Source organism: Alternaria rosae (assembly GCF_020736505.1).
Source record: "Alternaria rosae strain MPI-PUGE-AT-0040 chromosome Unknown BKA58scaffold_6, whole genome shotgun sequence".
Classification (NCBI taxonomy): Eukaryota; Fungi; Ascomycota; class Dothideomycetes; order Pleosporales; family Pleosporaceae; genus Alternaria; species Alternaria rosae.
Genome location: NW_025763575.1, coordinates 678,809 through 698,912, shown reverse-complemented (window position 1 = coordinate 698,912; position 20,104 = coordinate 678,809). Strand labels below are relative to the sequence as shown.

Below are 20,104 nucleotides of genomic sequence, written 5' to 3'. Positions count from 1 at the left end.
TGGAATGGGACGTAGGCCCGAGATAAGGTGAGTTATCGTTAAGAGTAGAGGTCGTGGGTTGGAGCGGCGACGTCTTCGTAATGACCTGTACCGCCAGTCAGTACACACTACTCTCGAGATGAACTAAGAACGAAAGACTCACCGCTTTCTTGCGCAGCCTCGTTGAGCGCACTACTTTGCTGTAGATGCTGTCTCTCTTGTTCGAGATTACCTCTTCCGCTTGGGTATGATCGGGTTACTAACTGAATAGCGATATCGCAGAGAGGGTTACTCCGTAAGTTATTTCCCAAAAAGTTGAGCAATGGCAGTTGCTTTTCAGTAGGGTCCGAGTGTGGTGCAGGAGAGACAGAGGTCCAGGCTGAGACGTTGATATAGACGACAGCGGTGACTGAGGCGACTGCCTTTACCTCCACCTTGCGTTGTCGATGGGAAGCATGACGTAATGCGCCTGCAATTTATTGGCAGGAGGACCGTGGTAGGATAGCCAGAGGCGAAAGGTAAGAGAGCGGTATGGCGGGGGGCCATTCTGGACCAGTCTAGTGCGTTTGAACCCGGGAAGAGCAGGAGCGAACGGCAAGAACCAAGATTATGGAACGACAAGACGGTGTGAGGAAAGAGCGAATGACGAAGTTGCACATGAATGAGCTCTCATGTTCTTCTTACTTCGAACACAAGGGAAACAGAAAAGACGCTGCAAGCGATGCTAATACAACAACAACCAAGCCCGCGCCAATGCATGCGATGCTGTACAACCATTTCAGCCCGCCTACCCAGGTATTGAGGCCAGTACGGGCTGGAGTAGACACAACAGCAGCAGTACTACAACCTCCACCTCTCCACCTCTCACCCCCATCCCATCTACCCACCAAATCCAAACACCTCCGCAGTACTCAACATACTCATCCTAGTCCCCCACAGCGCAATAACAATCAACACGACATCCACGACCAGCAACACCACTGCGCCAACCATAAACCTGGGGCAAAAGATCCTATAAAGCATGAGATGCCTCCTCAAATGGCCCGCCCACATCGTCGTCGCAAGATTAACCGTAGCATAAAACAAGATATGCGTAGCCACCGCCTTCGTAACCACACTCAACAGGCCCTTCTTCTGGGGCTTCACCTTCCAAAGCACACACGCCGGTACTGCGATAGCGCAGAGGATTTGTGCGCCGAACGTGTTGAGGATGACGATGATGGGTGTCCATGGGTAACGGATCTTAGCGAGGGGGATGAATGCGGACTCCCATTGGATGCTGGAGAGAGTGGCCTGGTGTCCTGTTTTGAAGAAGTGGAAGGAACCGAGAAGGCCGAGGACGACGGGGCCGATAGCGGATTGACGCAGGTTATTCGTGTCAATAATCTCGAAAAGGGAGAAGAGTTGCCAGACGAGTATGCCGATGGCACCTGCTCCCATGGGTTTCTGCAACACGGCGACAGCGAGGTACCAGATGGTGATTAGGAGTGCGTAGCGTGAGCCGTGGACGTTTGCGAAACCGTGGATGATGACTTCTTCCTTGGGAGCGCCGTTTTCGTCGACGCCGCCGTCTTTATTGATGATGACGTTGAGGAGAGGCTTGGACCAGTTGTAGATTGAGTAGCCAAAGGCCATGCTGATGGCGAGAACGATCTGTGCGAGGAAGCGCTTGGTGATTCGGATTATGTTTTCCCAGCCGGGTGCCCATTCGCCGTCGTCGGCGGCGTCGAGGGCCCAGTATGCAGCGGACATCATTAGGCCGAAGCGTAGTGCGAGACCTATCCAAAGGGTCGCGTAGTGCTGGTAGCTCTTGGTGCCGTCATAGTAACTCTTGATGAATGTGGGGATGAGGATGGCGGCGGCTACGGGAATGGCGAGTTGCCATGGTGCGGATGTAGTGGACAAAGCAGATCCGTAGTATGTGGACTTGCAGTATGGCATCTGCTCTTCTCTGCATAGTCTTGAGAAGCTAGCAACCCTAAGCAGAATGGTGAACAGAATGGAGTGGTAAGCACCCAGAGTCCGGTCTGCAATACTTTTTCGACGGAAAGATGAGATAAGCGCAAGAACACCAAAGGTAGTCAAGAAATACAAGAGAATCTCGTCCTCCCAGATGGTGAACGAGTTGGCTGCAAAGCCGCCAGAGAGCGCAAGAGTGAAGATGACACTCGTCCAGCCCCAGATGCTGTTTGGCATCGGAGGCATGAGGCGGTAACTCAGCGAGTAGAAAGTAGAAGCGCAGCCCACGATTCCAGTGAGAGCAGAGGAGAGGACAAGAACGTGCGACTTGGCGTCCTGTGGCATGAAGATGGTAAAGCCAACACCGACAATACCTCCAAGAACCAGACCAATGGCGCCTCGGGTGAAGAAGACGGGAGTGACGTCGGCACGATCTCCATGAAGAATCCTAGCGTAGAGTGCAACTACGATCAGACTGGCGGCCAAGACTGTGACACCGCTAACCATCCTAGGGACGTCAAATCGGGCCCAAAGATCGCGACAGATGCGGAGCGTATCGCGCTGGTAAGCACCGAAAGCCTCGTATGCCTGGCGCATCTCGTCACTGTTGGCCTTAGACTTTCCGAGCGAGTTCCACGCGTCATTTGCGTTCTTCCAGAGGGCAAGCGAAGAAGCCCTTGCGCTATCAGCAATGCCGCGAGCCTTGGCATACTCATGTTGGTAGTTATGGATTTGCGCAGCTGTCAGTCGGTTGACAGTAGCCAGGTTCTTGTAATCAGCGCCGTTCCTGCCAACGAAAGCTTCTTCGATGGGCTTTCCGAGGTTGTTGAAGGGTATGGGCATGCCTAGAAGAAGCGAGAGAGTCGGGACTAAATCGATCTGTCCAACTGGCCGGATCTTTGCGTTTGCTGGAGGTGTGACATAGGCAGGGTTGCTGCGCCCAAATACACCCTTCTTCGAATACATCCACAGCGCAGCCTGGATCTCATCATCCGACTCTCCTCCATGGTCACCCTTTGCGTCCATACCGTGATCTCCCATGACAACTAACAGAGTGTCATCGTCGATGGCCCTAATCATGCGCTGGAAGACCTTGTCCATCTCACTCAACTTCGCGGCCATGGCAGGGTGATCGGGTCCGTAACGGTGTCCAGCATGGTCCACGCCCAGATAATGACCGAATATGACATCCCACTTGTTGGCATTCTCAGCCTGCAAAAGTGGGAAAATGTGCTCACTCACGCCATAGTCAACAGTGTGTAGATCCCAGACGTTGAACGAATCGTACGCGTGTGTGAGGTTGGGCTCGAAGTAGTCCGGGAACAGAGCGTGCCATGTGTCGTCACCGAGGTGAACCATCCTCTTGCCCGCATTCTTCAATTGGCCAACCAAGTTATCCTCAAGAATTTCCTGGCCCGCAAAGTTGCTGCCCACATCGATGAAGGTAGGCAACGTACCCGTTGTGAGCCCCTTCAACCTCTGCATCGTGGCCGTCGGCGGGTCAGCGATGAAGGGCAAAAGAAACGCGTTCTGGGGCTGGTTCCTCGCCGTCTCGTATAGCACCGGGAAAGCATTGTGGAAATGGCGCGGGGCGATTGGAGGGGCTTGGGATGGGTTCTCGGCTTCGACGGCGAGGTCGACAGGTTCGAATTGTTCGGGGAAGGGCACAGTGAAATCATATCGCAGCGCGTCAACGATGATGACGACAGCCTTGTTGAATGTCTTCGGGTGCCAGCACCCCTTTTCAGCGTCGCCCGTTGTGTACCCGTTTGCAGAGTCGACTGGGGGAAGGGCGCATTCTGACTTGTGGTCGAGCACCAATCGCGTGAGAAGGAAGCCGCTCGTGAAGAGGTAGATACCGAGGATGTGGAGAATTCTGGTAGCTGTTAGCGATGCACGTCTCGAAGGGAGGCCGAGAGATGGGCTGCAATGGAGGAGCCTACAGTATGAAGGTAAAGAAAGCGACAATGATGCCATGAGCAGCCTTGAAGTGCACCTGCCCAAGCCTTTTCGCTTTATCGGGGTCGTGTACAGCTGTCCGCTGACCTTGCGACGGCTGCTGCTGTTGTGGCTGTTGCGCAGGCTTCTGAACTTTGGGCGCGCTGCTCCGGCCGGCGGTGATGTCGGACAGAGGCGTGAAGACCTCGCCGTTCTCCATGACGGACAGAAAGGGGTGGCCAATTGGCGCTTAGCAGATGCCAAGTGGTGATTCAATGGTATTCGGATGGCTGAAGGGGCCTCAAGGAGCGACAGAATCCATGGGAAGAAAGTTGATGCGCTGTTTACAAAAGTGAGGATGTGTCGCAAGCATCCACAAGTGGATCACCCATTTCGCCGAGCCTCCGATGTCATGCATCCGCCATCGAGGTACGCGCCTCGCGCCCGTCACTAGCTGTGCTTAGGACTTGCAATACGAGCCTTGACATCATGCGTGTAGGCTTCCCGTCCGTACCCGAATACTCAAAGACCCTGCATGCGCTGGTTCATTCACGTCAATCTCACATTACGATCAAATGCATGCCGTTTGTATGTCTTGACAAAGGATTGTATTGGCTCTCATGCTGCTCTGCATAGTCGCCAGAGAGTGAGTTGTATATCATACATTAGTGAATAAGAGTTATGTAAGAGGTGTAGAAACCTCGTTGAAGAGATGGCCAATCATCAGGGGGTATACAGCAAAATGGCCAGTCAGCTTCGAGAATATACATAAATGGTGTGCCCTGCCGGCTATGCCACAGCTTCGGCAGGAAACGGAGAAGCTGACACTCAGCGCGGTATAGCCGTCATCAAGGGTAAGTCGGTCGTAGCCAAGTGGCTGGGAGGCCCGGGCTGCTAGACTTTCCGTAGCAGCAGTCTAGCCGGGTGTTGAGGTTGGTTTCATGAGATTCATGAGTAGTATTTGTCGTCCTTCTCCTTCAGGCCGCCCATGCGATCCAGGTCGAGCGAGTCGAAGCGGTCTGATGCGTCACGCTGGTAGGCTGGGAGGTCCTCTTGCACAGGCTCCAGTCCGACACTATGGTCTCCAACGCGAACGACGACAACGCGACCCGATTGTTGCTTGCCAGACTCGTCGACCTCGTCGGGGAAGGTGATGCGGATCTCGGGTACAGGGCTGGTAGGGCTGTCCATGAGGCTCTGCTTTTCCGAGTAGGTGATGACGGATTCCCGGCCCTTGTACGGCATCGCAGTGATAGTCAGGCGGTTGACATTTGATTGGCGCTTCTCGTAGACGGGGAGTTCTGGGTCGGTCTCGGCTTGTTTCCTGCCTCTGCGGACGCTACGGAGGAACATGAGGCCTCCTATGCACAGCATGCCGAGGAGAACGAGCATCATGAGGGTAACGAGCAGGGCAAGGTGGGTAGAGCTAAGACTGTCATCCTCGCTGCGCTTGATAAAGTTGATGTTCATCATTATGATATGGGTGGTATTGTGTTTCGTTAGGGCGTGTCGATGGCGTGCAGATAACTCTGGGGTTGGTAGTGTTGATTAAGGAGTGTAGTTGCTGTTTGCAGGTTAGTTCGCATTGTCCACGGTTCGCATTGCTTCTGTTTGGTGTTGTGGTTGTACACTCGCGCGGAGGCTTGGCGGAATGTGACGGACGCCAACGGGAACAAGCGGATACGCACCTTAGAGCACCGTCGGTTCGCAAGCTGGTGAGTTGATAGAGAACGAGAGACACAAGGTCGGAAAGAGCGTAATGCGAGATATCGCTGAAAGAGTGAAGCGATAAGTCGACGAGGGAAGAATGAGTGAAGGTGGGCGAGACCGTGGAAGAGGTGAGCAAGGAGGTCGAGATGGGAACCAACGTTATTTTGAACCGCCTTGCGGTCACCAATGCAAAATGCAGGTACGATGCACTGATAGCGAATCAGCGATCGGCACTAAGGCGCGCACCTTCCTCCTTACCTAGTTTAGGAGAGCAAGCCGCCCACGCTAAGCCGAGTCGGTGACGCACAATAAGATGACGGTAGCACGCTCATCCTCTCGATCTTATTTTTGGCTTTGTTGGCGCCAGCGATCTGCCCTCCGCTGCAGCACGAGACCACAACAATCAGGGTCGTCCTTCTGCGATGGTTCCCAAACCCGAGCCAAAGTAAAAACGCCGCCGCCGCAAACAGTGCAAAACAAACAACGGTTATAGCGCGTGGAGTATTTTCTGATATGCAAGGGGCGGTAATAACGAATGACGGGGGTGGGATTTAGCCAGAGGTCGAGACTCTCCGGTGTGGATCGCCAGTGGATCGTGGCCAGCACGTACTCCTATTGCGCTCGGTTGAGGCGACAGCCCCAGACTATGTACTGTCTACCTCACGACGCCAATCTGGATGTTGCGTTAAGCTTATCGAGTACGAGACACACAGTGTTTTAGACTGATTGTGACAACGGCGTGGAGACGAGTTGACAGCGCTGGCTGAGACGAACGTCTTGCCCGATTGCGGAGCGATACAGGATTATGCTGGTCGATAGCACATGCCACAACAACGCGCGTAATGAACGATGGATTTGTGGACCATTTCCAAGGCGAGCGCAGGGAGCGCCATGTGGTGATGGAACTCGAGCCTCCTCAGGCACGTCTCTCTTGCGTTCGACAAAGTCTTAAAGCAGCCCTTCATCACCGCAAAGTTAGCATAAGGCTTCCGCTCCACCTGCAATGTCGCAGTCGTCAGCAGCGCGCAAGTGACACGAGGGAATTCGTCATGGTCCTACGGATGCAGCCAGGCCGGCACTTGGCTTCTCCACTGCGCCCACTCGGTTCCTGTCCCCGCCGTTAAACATCTCATCGTCAGGCCCTGCGTTTGAGCCTTCGGGACGTTTGATGCCTTCCCGCTTGCCTGACGCCAAGTGACCCCTTGACTCTGGGGCTGTCGCATGTCGCCTTCTAGAAGCGATGAAATGTCTGCAATTGAGGGGAAATGCTGTCACCAGCTCTTCTCAGACAACTACATGGCACTGGGTGGTGTTCCATCGTGACCTCACGGCGATCAATGGTGGCTTGTCTTGTGTAACACCAGTGAGCGCAACAAGAGCGGTGTAGATGTAAAGCTCCATGACGAACACATTCAGAGGAGGAACTCTATCGTGGAGAAAGTACCTGGTAAATGCAGCAGTTTGCTCTGCCTGTTGGCCCGCCAGCGCAGCACAGCTATGAACACAGAGCGGAGATGGGAGGCTCACTGGACGCCTCGCATCCGGCTTGCAGCCTTGCAGCGCAACCCGCAGCTAGGAGGCGTTATATTTGCAGGGAGTGTTGGCAACGAGGACAATCCATGGATGATCTAGGTCACAAGCTTGAGAAAGCTTTTCTTCATCGATTAAACCCACGGCGAGTGCGACCGTGGTTGCCGTGCATCGTCTGCTGTGCCTCCAGGCAATCACATTGATGAGTTCCCCACGTCCTCAGCCTCCATGCAAATCACTCAGGCTGCATCAAGGTCGACAGAGGTGCAGCTGGCTACAAGCAAGCAGACAGAGGTCAATTGGGCGTCGCAAAAAAGACGACGAGGGCAACACATGGTGGGCTTAGGTTGGCTACCGAAGTCTCGTGGCTACCGAAAGTCTTGTCCCGACGGCAAACACTGGCATGCAGGAGGGTGAAGGCGTAGCAGAGGGTGCGCTTGGACGTGGCGGCAGGGTGGTGGTGAAACACGACGGGCCTGTAGATAATGCTGAGGGCCTCCTATCCATGCATGGGGAGTGTCTCAGGCTGCCATAACGACACCTCGCATCACAGAGGATCGTCCGGATTCCGTTGCCGCATCGTCCCTGACTCGCTCTTGGCACACGCGAGCGCATTGCAGCCGGTGGGCGCAAGAGGAAAGAACACGGAGGATATTTGTTCTTATGGGCCTTGGACTCCAATCGTACCTTCGACCATCTCCCCAAGCCTGGCCTGCATCCAAGCACCCGAAGACCTCTAGGCGACGCTTTCGGTACAACCTGAGCCTTAGCGTTTCCCCAGTGCTTTAGTTGCCCTTAGTTGCCGATCCTATCTCCCAGGGCAGTCGCATCTTCATCACCAAAAACACATCTTCCGAACCCACAGCTGGCGCAACCCTCTCCCTCAGGCTGCGCCCCGAAACCTCTGCGCCCGCTACCAAACTTGCGCGCCCGGCCTGCCCACACGCCCACCGCCCGCACGCCCGCCCATTATCTATATCCTCCTCCCGCTGCATTCGTGCCCTGCCATCCCGCCCTTGCACTCCCCGCCGCTGCATTTGGTCATCGCACCCGTATGCGTCCCCCGCCTGGCGCGCAACATCATTGCTTCAAGACTAGCATGTACTGTGGTTAGAAAGGACCCATCACCCACCCGGACCTGCATACATCGCCCGCACTCCCTCCCACTCCCTCCCACTCCCTCGGACGTCCGCGACCACCTCTCCTTGTTCGCCGCCGCATCCGTGTGCACCACGCCTCCGCACAGTATATTCATAGTCCCTCACTATACCGGCTGGAATAAAGCGTCCGTATTCTCTGCCCCCGCACCTGCCCTGTCTGAGCTGACGCCTGAGCCCAGTCCGACCCTCGCACTCGCGCACGCATAAGCCACCCCGCGCATCCTCCACCGGACTGTGCTATATTCTCCGCTGCCTAATAACGTCACTCTCGCCTGTAAATGAACAGCACGCCCGGTGATTCTAGTCGTAACATGGCAGTCATGTCCGCCAATGTGGGTAGCCACTTCCCTACGCATGCAGCATGGCGTACTGACACTTACTCCAGACTCGACCGCGCGACTACTCCAACGGCATCTCGCTCAACGGCACAGACTCTGAGCGCTCGCACGCATCCCCGTGGGGAAAAACTATCTGGAACAACTCCATCGGCTCGTTTGGGCTTGGCTCCGCTGGCAGAGACAACTCGCGTCCCCGAGGTTTGTCACCATTGAGTTCTGACAAGTGCAACGCTGACCCGCGCCCAGAGAACGGTGCCTCCACAGACTTGGTTGAAGGCAAGACCGGCTCAGGTTCCCTCCTCGCCAACTCAGAGACCGAGTGGAGACCTACTGCCCGACCTGCTTGGGGTGAACACCGATCTGGCAGCATACCGCACGCCAGAAGCTCCGGCGCATCACCAGCCCGGAAGCGATCTGTCGCTCAAGCGCCCGTCCAGCAGTATAGCGACAACTCGCCCTCTTCCTTCTTCCCTTCTGCGAGGGGCTCGCTGGCAGGCCAAGGCTCACACGCGAAACCGGTGAAGCCATTCCTTGACCCCACCACCTCCACCTTCACATCGCGCCAGATTGACTCGCTCAACACTGGTTTCACCAACTACGGATTCGGTCAGACAGATGCCACTCCCCAGCGCCCCGATACCGGCGTCACATCGTGGCCAGACACCGGCTCAGTCCACTCCCCAAGCGACGACCGCCGGAGCGTAGCAAATTCAGAGTATTTTGCGTCCTCCAGTGGAGCTGGTTCACAAAATGGAAGTCTACCTCCGTCTCGACATGGTGCTGAACCAGCACCCTTTGGCCAGGCGGCAGATACCTTTTCCAGGCTCTCTCAGCTTCCCCGTCAAGCATCGTCCTTTTCCATGGCCAGCGGCCGTGCTTTCCAAGAACGAAGCGGCTCGATACAAAGCGAGTCGTTTGGCACGCTCGGAAGGCTGAGCCACGAGCAGGAGCAAGACGCACGCATGGGACCGAATAGGTCGTTCAGTATCAACGCGTTCACGCCAGCAGCAACACCGGGGCAGGACATGAATGGTGCGCTCTCCAGAGCAGATGACGGCAACTTCAGCAACGCAGGCACATACACCCCAGATGGTTACCCCAACCTCCAGCTCAATTCTCAGCTACGAGCTTACCAGCCTGACAACAGCCGGAGTGCGCCGAACGGTACTGGCGTTCGTCAAAGTCCGTTCTACTCTCAGATGAGCACACCACCTGTGTACGACCGTCTCAACCCGTACACTAGCGAGCAAATGTTGGCGCATCCCAACAGCGTCACGCAGCTCCAGAACAAACTGGCTGGATTTCAGATGGCGCAACAGGAACGGCGTAACTTCATCTCTCCGAGCCAACTTCACCAGCAACAGTATCAACACCTCTTTCCCGCGGCTCAGATGCAAAACCCATATCAGTACCAGTATGGTCTTCCTAACGGTTTGCCCCTTTCCGCTATACCGCAACATATGAACGTGCCTTCGATGCAACCTATGCTGCCTGCTCAACAACAGCCACCTAGGGGTCCTCGTGAGCAGCAGGTTAGTGATGGTCTCGGCGCGATGAGCATTGAACTGTCCAACTTCAAGAGAGAGCAAAAGCAGAGCAAGCGATGGGAACTTACCGACATCAAAGGTCATGTGGTCGAGTTTGCCGGAGATCAACACGGCTCCCGCTTCATTCAGCAGAAGCTCGAATCAGCCAACAGCGAAGTCAAGGAGAGCGTCTTCAGAGAGCTCGAAGAGAACGCGCTGCAGCTCATGCAGGACGTTTTTGGCAACTACGTTATCCAGAAGTTCTTTGAGCATGGAGACCAGGTCCAAAAGAAGATTCTTGTTGCAAAGATGAAGGGCCACGTACTTGAGCTCGCCAACCAGATGTACGCTTGCCGAGTCGTTCAAAAGGTAGGAGCCTCTCTTCCGCGTTTAAGACATAAATACTAACCACACCAGGCGCTTGAGCACGCACTTACCGAGCAGCAAGCCGAGATGGTTAAGGAACTCGAGAAAGACGTTCTCAAGACAGTGAAGGACCAGAACGGCAATCACGTCATCCAGAAGGTCATCGACCGCGTACCAATGCACTACATTCAGAAGGTGGTCGAGGCTTTCAGAGGCAACGTCGGCGTGCTCTCGGTCAACTCATACGGATGCCGTGTCGTTCAGCGACTACTGGAGAAGGTACCGGAGCCACAACGGAGATTCATCCTGAACGAGCTACACGCAGAGGGACCCAAACTCATCACCGACCAATACGGCAACTACGTCACCCAGCATGTCATCGAGCACGGCTTGCCTGAAGACAGGGCTAAGATCGTGGCCTTGATCAAGGCGCAATTCCTCTTGTTCTCGAAGCACAAGTTCGCCAGCAACGTCGTGGAGCAGTGCCTGAAATGCAGCGACGACGCACAACGTCGTGAGCTCGTATCGGTCATCCTGGCCAAGAACGAGCGAGGCGAGTCAAATGTCATGAACCTTCTCAGGGACGGTTACGGCAACTATGTCATCCAAAAGATGCTGGATACCCTCACTCGCGATGACTACGAGAAGTTTGTCCAAGCGCTCAAGCCTGAGCTTGAAAAGGCCAAGAAGGTCATTCCTGGCAAGCAATGTGTCTCGGTAAGTTGTCGCGTGACCTAGGCTTTCCATCAAGACAGTCGACTAACAGAGATACCCAGGTCGAGAAGAAGATGTTCCGCTACGATCGCATCGACTCTCCGACCATGCCCACACCCGCTCTCAGCAGCACTGCGCAGTCGCCGCAGAGCAGCTCCCACCCAAGCACGAACAACTCCACCGTCGACGAACCCGTACATAGCGCGCTTGTAAATGGCAAGCGCAGCGCCGCCAACGCCATTGGTGGTGTCAGCATTGAGGACACCGTCCTATAGAGCATCCCATCCTCCAGAGACACCGCCTACATAGGCCTCGTAATTCTTGCACGATACCCGAGACTCGCCACACATTCCGTTCTATCCATCCATACTTGATTGCCAGGGTCGACGGCATGCCTGCATTCTACTGTCCATATACCATACTTATTACTTTCCCTTTCATTGTCACATATCACTACGATTACCGTCACGTTCCATTGAACGGTCACGAAAATCAACGTATCGCTTTCATACACTACCCCCAAAAAGAGCTTGGAGTCTTAATTCGGTCACTGTTGTTGTTGTTGTTGCTTCTGTTGCTTATCTTTACCAATTGGGGAATATCTGCTTAGGCAAAGGCATGGCATGGGGTATGGTTATCACTACTGTATTACCTCATGAAATAATGGGTGCTTGACGGGATCTGTTATTCGGAACGGGCGTACATGGAGAGACATCTCTGGTTTCTGGTTGGAATGCCATGGGAAGAGCATACCGATCAAGTAGATGAATGGGTCACTTGGGGAAGATGGGTGTGGTGATGTACTATACACTTCACATTCATAAATTCATCTGACGTCTTATCTAAATTTGCCACAAAGTGAACCATGGCGTTGTTCTTCCCGAATGATTGGTATGAGTGGAGGCTACGGCTGACCCGCATTTTTCTGCGGAAACGTTTAGTTGCCGCAGCTCCCGAGGTCGTGCAGGTGTATTAACTAGTCGCACTAGCTCCATAGTTATATAAAGGTCTCTTGACTTGCTTCTTCGGCTGATCATCAAACTATCATTTCTTCTTCCTCGTTACCAAGAGAAGGCGGGAACAATCATATGGCCTGTTTCAAAACTCAAGACGACGCAAACCATGTTCTCCCGTCGGTCTCCTGGAAAAAACAAAATTACTCGTTTCCCAAGTATGATCTGTTTCGAAATTTAGTGGGTTGCATTCCATGCGAGTGGTTGGAGGATTGTGGCAAATTACAAAAGCAAAACGACTTCTGGCTGTACGTATGAATTCGCTGCTAATTTTCGTCGTAGACCATGTTGCGAAGTTCGGCCGGAACTTCCAAGATGTCGAATGTCGAATCTGGCATCGCCGCACTGGCACTAGCTTTGGGAATCGCTCTTCTGCCTTTTTTACCCTGGCTCTTCGCCATCGGAACAGTTCTGCGGATCTCATACCTCAAATAAGAAGTGTGGGGCAGGCTACTTTCGCAAGGTAATTGTGACCGCTATATACAGCTCATGGGAGGTTTGGCGTCGTCGTAGCAAGCGCACGAACCTTGATACGTACAATCGAGGGGAACACAGACTGAACAACATGTCTTTTGCACGTTCTAGACCGTATCTATGCCCTTAATATACTTGCATGTGTTCTCTGTACGATGTCGACGTTTCGTGATCAAGCGCATTCGATGAAGCATCAGGCAAGCCATCGACGCAACACCAGGCCGTGCTCTGAAAGCCTTATGCTTGCTCCTCTATTTCTCCTTATATGTATTGCGGATCGTGAGGCGCAAGTGATCTACGTGATTGGGGGTCATTGGACTGCGAAGGATGTGTAGAGGAGCCGAGGCTTCCAAGGTTGTACTGCGATGCGACTTTGACTTTCGCCAGTAAAATCTGCAACGATACGCTGCCCACAAGCTATATTGCTGCCAGATTTCGCCGGGACTGTTATACGATGAAGCCTCGATCAATCCGACCTTGCGCTTGGGTGCTCAGTGCAGTCCAAGGTCGCGGGACTGATGTCGTGGTGATGTGGTGATGCGCGATGAGGTTCCTGGCGGTATTGCGCGGAAAGCCCGGTGTATATCGTTCTCGAAAAGTGTAAATCATGGTTCTAAGTACTGCGCGTGCAGTGTGTATGTAAATGTGACTTTGCTTGAGCAGGGAGAACGGCTGTACATGGAAGGTCACTGGAACGCGGAGGCAGACCAGGATGCTAAGTGCCAGATTACATAAGACGGGAAGATCGACATCTCACAACCTCACTTCTCCGACCGAAGGCTCCTCGTGAGCGCTGCTTACAGGTATATCAATTCTTTTGGTGTCCCTCCTTACAGCAAGATAAAGCGAATTCTATCTGATATACTAAGACCCCGAGTAGGCATCACAGGGCACGACCAATCCATGATCTGGACATCTCCAGAGCTTCTAAGCTCATGCTGAATAAGTCTGCAGACGTTCGCGCGTAATCCTTGTACCTAATATGCCCATATTCATGCACCCGGTAGCTGGTATCACCACATGTGCGACGAGAACTAAGAATGGACCCTGGATTTGCTCATGATAGATCGCGTAGTCTATTGCGTTCCCTATTGAGCATATAATGTTCAGGCTAAGATCACGGTGTAGCATCGTCATCTTCCAAGACACTACCTAGGTACCGAGGATGTGCTGCGCAGCCTTCTCAGATAAGTAAGCACTCGAATCGACACATTGTTGCATTGAATGTGAGTAATCGCTCCTGCGATTCTAGGAAGAGTTGGATAGCCCCACCCGCAGTCTGTTCCGCCACAATCTCGACCCCACAGTCCAGAAAATTCTCATTGCAGTCTCTCGCCGGCCACCACCTTCCGACTGCGCTGTCGATTCAGAGGCTTGCTACCTCACTTGCGTTACAAAACGGTAATATATTTGGCTAAAATGTTCGTTCTTCTATCAAAACACCAATCTTCAATAGTATAGTGGTCAGTATTTCCGCTTGTCATTTCGGGCCTCCTGGCTCTTGACAAATACGCGGGAGACCTGGGTTCAATTCCCAGTTGGAGAGCTTTAATCCATCTTTCTTTTTGCCTTTCTTTGCATGTTCTCTTTCACTCTAAGCTCTCGTTCAAGACACACAACTACATGTAGTAGCGATTTCTTTTTGCAGAAGCTCCATTCGATAGACACCTGCCACCTGTTAGACTATGGCTAGGCGGTTCTTACCGCCTTACAGTGCTTTCACTTGGAGCGCACTCCTGTGCGCAGCGTGACTACCTAGTTAGTCAGGCCCTTTCACATCGGCATAGTGAAAACTACAACGCCGCTCTCACGGTGATGTCGCACTACCGGGCCTTGGCTTTGCAATAAGTCGCTCAAGCGCTTCTTACTGCGTTGCCGTCTCTCACAATCGCCTACTTTCGATACATCTCGCGGCCGACCTAGGTTACCGGCGCTCACTGACACCTTGATCAAAGCGAAACGTGAACACCCTGGAGCCGACATCGACGCCAGATTTCCAAATCTGCTTCTTCTACCCTATTGTAGTCTGCAGACAGGTTTAGATTTTCCCTTGTACGACACTCTCGCGGCTCACCCAGGTTGCCGGCGCCCACCGACATGGCGACAGATACTTCAGATCAGCGCAATTACATTGACAAACTGCCCGTGGAGCTCAAGTGCACAGTCGTGCGCTATCTGGCCCTGAAGGACCGCCAATCAGCCTCGCTCCTGAACAGAGATTGGGCTGTTGTTGTCATCCCGATAATGTGGGAGACATTCACTTCTGATCTCCTCATCAAGACTGGTCCACGCAAAGCGCTCGCACTTGGTGACCCTGCCTCCAATATTGTCAAACATGTCCGCAAGATTCATCTCCTCGACCGAGCAAACGCGTCCAACGAAGGAGACCAGCTTCCGCAGCTGCTGGTCACTATCCCTCGCGACCAACTATGTGGTTTCAAGAGCGGAAAGGGCGTAACTATTAGTACTCTGGAGCTTCTGCTGAGGATGCATACCAAGCTCTACGAGTTCGACGTCTCTGGAGCAGAGTTTTCGCTGATACTACAATCGCCCTGGACCAGTGCATCCTTGTCAGATCTCGCTCACACGACCGTCGTCGTCGATGCTCTCACCCCGCAAGACGTCCAAAAGTTGTGGACGCGGTGTCCTAAGCTGAAGCACATCCGCATGGTGCGGAAGCCCATCAGCTCGTTCATTTCAACGGCAGCGACCTTGCTGGAAAGCCACTTCGGAGACGATGCAACAATCGCAGCTTCAGAGGGCGGAGCGGCAGACTTGACGCGCTCGGATACGGCCATCCTTCAGTTGATCAGTCTATACATCGGCGATCTTATCCTCCCTGTGACCTTTAGCACGATGTTCCAGCGGATAGACATTATTGCCCTCACCGAGCTCGTCCTCGTTGGTACCGCACGCGTCGCTGAGCTATTGGAAGCTATGTGCTCTGACTTCCAGAACCGAGAACCTTCTCTAAAGAAGCTACGGCTTTCTAAGATGAGTGAGCTCGAGTCAAATGACACCACATCGCAACTACAGCTGTTCCTGCTCTCCTTCCACGGACTACGTCAACTACACTTCGAGTGCAGCAACTGCATCAAGATCGCTATCGATGGCATCATCAACCACGGAGAGACACTCGCGGATCTACTCGTCGTCAACGGAGGTATCCACCGGCAAAATGCCACCAAATGTATGAGCGCGGAGGATCTGCGAAAGGTCGCTATCGCATGTCCAAATCTAGAGCAACTATGCCTCAACCTATACGAGATCGATCCAGATACTCCAGAAGGTGACTTCCTCAGCCCGAAGAGTGCCATACTTTCAGAATCAACCGAGTTTGAGAACGCTTTGAGCGCTATTGCTAGCATGAAAACTCTACGATTACTACGCTTGACAAACCCGCCCAACTATCGCAAAGCCTACCACCGCCAAGGAGAGTTCATGCGCTTCTTCCGCCGATCACTTGAGAGCGGAGAGCAGCGCTACGCGTTCCAGGCTCGAGCGGACAGCATCATGCGATACATGGGCGATAGGCAATCGAACACGAGGCTTCTCGCGTTCTCTCCCATGGAGTCGCTAACAAAAGCTGCCTCGGCGGATAAGAACGGTCATATCTGGCCTAACTACTTCTACACCTGTGAGCGGATGAAGGGCATTCGAGGTACTGAGATCTCAATTGCAAGGGCGGTGAGAGACTGGAAGACAGAGATTCCGGAGGCTACTATACTAAACGAGGGATGAGTTCGAACACCCTGAAGCCTACATCGGCGTTAGGTCGACTGCTTTGCGTGTTTTCATCTTGATGTAGGCTGCAGGCCTGTTCAGATATTCCCGGGTACGAGGTCGTGCGGCGACGAGCTTGCGCATATACATGCAGTGTACAGTAGTCGATGGAAGCAGGATAATCAATCACGAACATTCTCGCGGTTTCAAATACGCTCGAACATATCGTGATGGCCATGCAATCGAAAACAGTTGTGTGACAGCGTGTAGATCCACCCGTGTTGTTACTTCTTCAGATCTGTGGCTGCAGGCGGTGTTGCCTGCTGCCTGGAGCGGAACCGGTCTAGCGCATATGCATCAGGGTAAGTACAACTGGGCGATCCCCAGATGAACACCCCGTCTTCCTGTCCACCTCCTCTCACCAGCACCACCACTGCCACTCCTATTATGGCAAACCTCCTTGCACTTCCGGCGGAGGTATTGCGCGAGATCCTCATACACGCTGTCAACATCCGAGGTCTGAAGCGAGGATTAAAATTGAGGCTCGTGAACAGTATGCACTGGCAAACAACGCACAGCTGTGATGCAGCTTGTTAACCCTTCAGCAGAGGAGTTCTCTCAGCAAGTGCACAATGCGCTTCAGGAATCGGAGCTACTGGACGATGTCCACGGGTATCGCTTTGGCTTCCCCAACTCGCCGGAGTTCGTTGCATTTTGGCAACCCTTCCTCACCAACAAGATCATAGGGAAGAAATGGGTCCATGTGGAGATATGCGAACGCATATACCGCGCCGCCGAGCGTCTACGCCAGATGAGCCATCCCCAGGAGACCAATGAAAAAACACTGCACACAATCTTGCGACGGTATATCCATACCTTCTGTCGTGATGCTTGGAGCGTACTAGCGAGAGCACGTTCTAAATATCCAATTCAGTGTCGGATGTACGATCAAGCATGCCTTCTGAAGATGGCCATACTCAACGATTGTCCAGAAGGGCTGAACTCTTTACTCAATGACCCCATCTTGGACGAGGTTATTTCGCACTGTCTCAGTCCATGGTCGAATCCGTGCGGGACGCGTGAGAATGGGCGCAATACGAACCACTGTAAAGAAAACCTTGTGTCGCTTGCCGCTGGGAACGGTAACATGGCATTGCTCGAGAAAATCTTTTTGCATTCGAGGTTCCAAGAACGCTCAGTATATCATCGACATGAAGCCTTCGGGGCTGCGTTGCGAGGGGGTCATCTGGACGTTGTAAGGTTCATCATGGAACCTCGTTGGGACTTACCCGACGAGTTATTGTGCAATTACATCATGAACGAGAATTTATTGCTGAACGGAGTCTTGAAAAGCCCATCGGTCGATTTCGTCACCCAGCTCTTTGATCTGATAGCCTCTCGACCCGAGAAAGACCATGGAATCGAAGCCATCCATCCTGGACACGACACGCTTTTGGGCCTTGTCGCAGGTGCCAGCCCGCAAAGGGTCGACGTGGCGAAAAAACTTCTCGAGCAAGGCGCTTTGGTTAAGCAAAAGGCGCGTGTCAAGAGACGACGAGCCGACGCCTCCTTCACTGGACCTGACAATTCGCTTGAACAAGCCATTAAAGGTGGCAATGAGGAAATCGTTCGTCTGCTTCTGAGTCATAATGCGGATGCCAGGGTCGTTGGCCATGATGCTCTGGAAGTAGCTGTAAAACGAGGGCGTCTGGATATAGTGCGCATGTTGATAGAGAATGGTGCACGTGTCACACCAAGGCTTCCATCGACTGGTCGCAAGGAGCACTGGAGATGGACAGAAGACAGGCTAATGGCGCACGCCGTGCTGACTGAGAGTGAGACTCTGTGCCGATATTTGGTTGAACATGGAGCTATCGTCAATGAACATGCCTTGTGGGCGGCAGCCGATGCGTCGCTGGTATCAATGGTCCGGTTCCTGGTCGACGTTGGGGCCGAGATCAATGAACAGATGATCGAGCGCGCGAAGCGCTACAGTCATCCGGAGGTTGCGACCATACTGCAGGCACATCGCAACAGCAGCTGAAGTCATCAGTCTCGTTCCAGAAGCGTGTTCTTCCACTTCCATCCACGTCTCGCGCGCTCGAGCCCTTCGGCAAATCAACCGACCAAGCGAGAAAGAAAACGCACGCCCACCCCAGGAAACTTCCGCGTGCCAAAGGACCTACATCGGGCGCCGAACCCTGCGCAATTCAATAGCCCATCAACAAACGCGTGCGCGCACTGAAGTCCTTGCACAGCTTGTCAACTCAAAAGATTTCTCAACACGTAACTTTGGCGAAAAGCTATCGAATTGTCCGCACAAGGCGGTGAGAGTAGTCAACGCGCGCGCAATGCCTACGCCCATGCTGCAATCGTCAGATCTGACATGTTAGCACTGACCGCGTCCGAGTCAGAGAACCAGGAACGCCGCTGTTGTATGCGTGCTGTCAACGAGATTCGAGAAGACGCGCGGACATGGGGATAACCTTGCCTGCGCAGGAGACTGCATGCTTCTGGTAACAAGTTGAGCACCGTGATCACGAGGCCCGATGTAGTCTTGACAATACGACGTATCCCTCCCTCGCGACTCAACCCTTGACGCGCTTTTCACCTGGCCAACGTGATTGTGACGGTGACGTTTTCTATCGCGCATCACGCGCTAGATGGTGGGATAGGCGTTTACTACCATGGTGGTCTATTACGGCTGCTGTTTCTTCTCTGGCTAACTGACCACAGACACGGTGTCTCCATTTCCTACCTCCCCCTCTCCAGTACCCGTAGCATGTCACTCAATCACATCCACATGACCCTTCTCATCTCTTATTCCACCTCATCCCATGCCTTCATAACAGTAATCCGATCCCCATGTCCTTAGCATTGAGCCCGTTCCCATTTACGCCCACCTCCGAAGCTAAGCTGCGGCTGTTTCATGTTAGACCCATGGTATACCCCTGACCAGCACACACGAGCTACGAGCAAGGCCCATGATGGTCCCTGCGTCTAATTGTCATTGACTGACTCACGTACTAACGACGTTTGTTTCGAAACTAACTAGGGTGGCATGCAGGCTGAAGCGAGGAGAAGTGGGTATCGTGACTTGGGTCCTGGGAGGTGTCGCGATGTGATGAGCAATGGGGGATAAAGTGAAGGTATCCTAGGGGTGATCACGGGAAAATTGCGATGAGGGGGGACGAGAGCGCGCATTCTTGTGCGTGTAATTTAGACTGAGTTATGGGTATTAATGGAGGTGAGAAGGGGGATAGATACTATGCTATCGTGCTCACAATATTCGCGAGATGAACTTTTTTCATGCGACATCACCTCCCCAGTATCCTCAGTCTCCACGTTCCGAATCACAGAGATCATCAACTTCACATCATCACCACACCAATCAATCACCCGAAGTCCCCCCGTCTTGTCCTTGTCCCACCTCGTTAATGCGATTTGCCCGCCAGACGCGGTCGCCGTGGTCTCGTGACAACTCGAACCCGCTCAATTCTCATCAATCTGTTACATAGGGCTGCATATTCCGATCTACTTGAGATCTACGATTTTGCGCTCGTGCAGGCATGTTGATACGGAAACAGCGGAGAGAGATCAACAGCGTGTCCGCGGAGGAGCAAGTTTACTATGACGGAATGATGGTCAGGAGAGGTGAATATCGCAATCACTTT

General features: G+C 53.3%; 6 protein-coding genes and 1 non-coding gene across 7 annotated transcripts; 5 read left to right on the top strand and 2 right to left on the bottom strand.

Annotated features, from left to right (window-relative positions):
• Positions 1-610: 610 nt before the first annotated feature.
• Positions 611-4,218, bottom strand: BKA58DRAFT_362389 (GPI ethanolamine phosphate transferase 3). Its single transcript, XM_046168808.1, has 2 exons — positions 3,882-4,218; positions 611-3,814 (listed from the first exon to the last, which is right to left on the bottom strand). Exons 1-2 carry the CDS (start codon positions 4,094-4,096, stop codon positions 859-861), a joined length of 3,171 nt encoding a protein of 1,056 aa, XP_046024076.1. The 5' UTR covers positions 4,097-4,218; the 3' UTR covers positions 611-858.
• Positions 4,219-4,688: 470 nt separating this feature from the next.
• Positions 4,689-5,772, bottom strand: BKA58DRAFT_189571 (uncharacterized protein). Its single transcript, XM_046165582.1, has 2 exons — positions 5,565-5,772; positions 4,689-5,440 (listed from the first exon to the last, which is right to left on the bottom strand). Exon 2 carries the CDS (start codon positions 5,347-5,349, stop codon positions 4,825-4,827), a length of 525 nt encoding a protein of 174 aa, XP_046024075.1. The 5' UTR covers positions 5,350-5,440; positions 5,565-5,772; the 3' UTR covers positions 4,689-4,824.
• Positions 5,773-8,407: 2,635 nt separating this feature from the next.
• Positions 8,408-11,888, top strand: BKA58DRAFT_189555 (mRNA binding protein Pumilio 2). Its single transcript, XM_046165581.1, has 5 exons — positions 8,408-8,608; positions 8,662-8,812; positions 8,861-10,509; positions 10,558-11,223; positions 11,283-11,888. The coding sequence occupies exons 1-5, from the start codon at positions 8,555-8,557 to the stop codon at positions 11,493-11,495; spliced, it is 2,733 nt and encodes a 910-aa protein (XP_046024074.1). The 5' UTR covers positions 8,408-8,554; the 3' UTR covers positions 11,496-11,888.
• BKA58DRAFT_189547 (uncharacterized protein) lies at positions 11,517-11,903 on the top strand. The gene has a single exon (XM_046165580.1). The coding sequence runs from the start codon at positions 11,612-11,614 to the stop codon at positions 11,828-11,830; it is 219 nt and encodes a 72-aa protein (XP_046024073.1). The 5' UTR covers positions 11,517-11,611; the 3' UTR covers positions 11,831-11,903.
• Positions 11,904-14,153: 2,250 nt separating this feature from the next.
• BKA58DRAFT_t53 lies at positions 14,154-14,253 on the top strand. The gene has a single exon. It is a non-coding gene; the product is annotated as a tRNA-Asp (tRNA).
• A 522-nt stretch (positions 14,254-14,775) lies between these two features.
• On the top strand, positions 14,776-16,705 carry BKA58DRAFT_458825 (uncharacterized protein). The gene has a single exon (XM_046174692.1). The coding sequence runs from the start codon at positions 14,805-14,807 to the stop codon at positions 16,446-16,448; it is 1,644 nt and encodes a 547-aa protein (XP_046024072.1). The 5' UTR covers positions 14,776-14,804; the 3' UTR covers positions 16,449-16,705.
• Positions 16,706-16,877: 172 nt separating this feature from the next.
• Positions 16,878-18,474, top strand: BKA58DRAFT_440627 (ankyrin repeat-containing domain protein; the record flags this gene model as incomplete). The annotated part of the gene is made up of 2 exons (XM_046173764.1): positions 16,878-16,983; positions 17,039-18,474. 2 exons carry the CDS (start codon positions 16,878-16,880, stop codon positions 18,472-18,474), a joined length of 1,542 nt encoding a protein of 513 aa, XP_046024071.1.
• Between the last annotated feature and the right edge of the window lie 1,630 nt (positions 18,475-20,104).

What these genes read in the sequence shown, in the direction of transcription:
- BKA58DRAFT_362389 (XM_046168808.1), bottom strand. Translation starts at nt 4,096, where the DNA reads ATGGAGAACGGCGAGGTCTTCACGCCTCTGTCCGACATCACCGCCGGC. An exon ending in GCTTTCTTTACCTTCATACT is followed by an intron (nt 3,815 to 3,881) that starts GTAGGCTCCTCC and finishes AACAGCTACCAG; the next exon opens with AATTCTCCACATCCTCGGTA.
- BKA58DRAFT_189571 (XM_046165582.1), bottom strand. Translation starts at nt 5,349, where the DNA reads ATGATGAACATCAACTTTATCAAGCGCAGCGAGGATGACAGTCTTAGC.
- BKA58DRAFT_189555 (XM_046165581.1), top strand. Translation starts at nt 8,555, where the DNA reads ATGAACAGCACGCCCGGTGATTCTAGTCGTAACATGGCAGTCATGTCC. An exon ending in TGGCAGTCATGTCCGCCAAT is followed by an intron (nt 8,609 to 8,661) that starts GTGGGTAGCCAC and finishes CACTTACTCCAG; the next exon opens with ACTCGACCGCGCGACTACTC. An exon ending in CTTGCCGAGTCGTTCAAAAG is followed by an intron (nt 10,510 to 10,557) that starts GTAGGAGCCTCT and finishes TAACCACACCAG; the next exon opens with GCGCTTGAGCACGCACTTAC.
- BKA58DRAFT_189547 (XM_046165580.1), top strand. Translation starts at nt 11,612, where the DNA reads ATGCCTGCATTCTACTGTCCATATACCATACTTATTACTTTCCCTTTC.
- BKA58DRAFT_458825 (XM_046174692.1), top strand. Translation starts at nt 14,805, where the DNA reads ATGGCGACAGATACTTCAGATCAGCGCAATTACATTGACAAACTGCCC.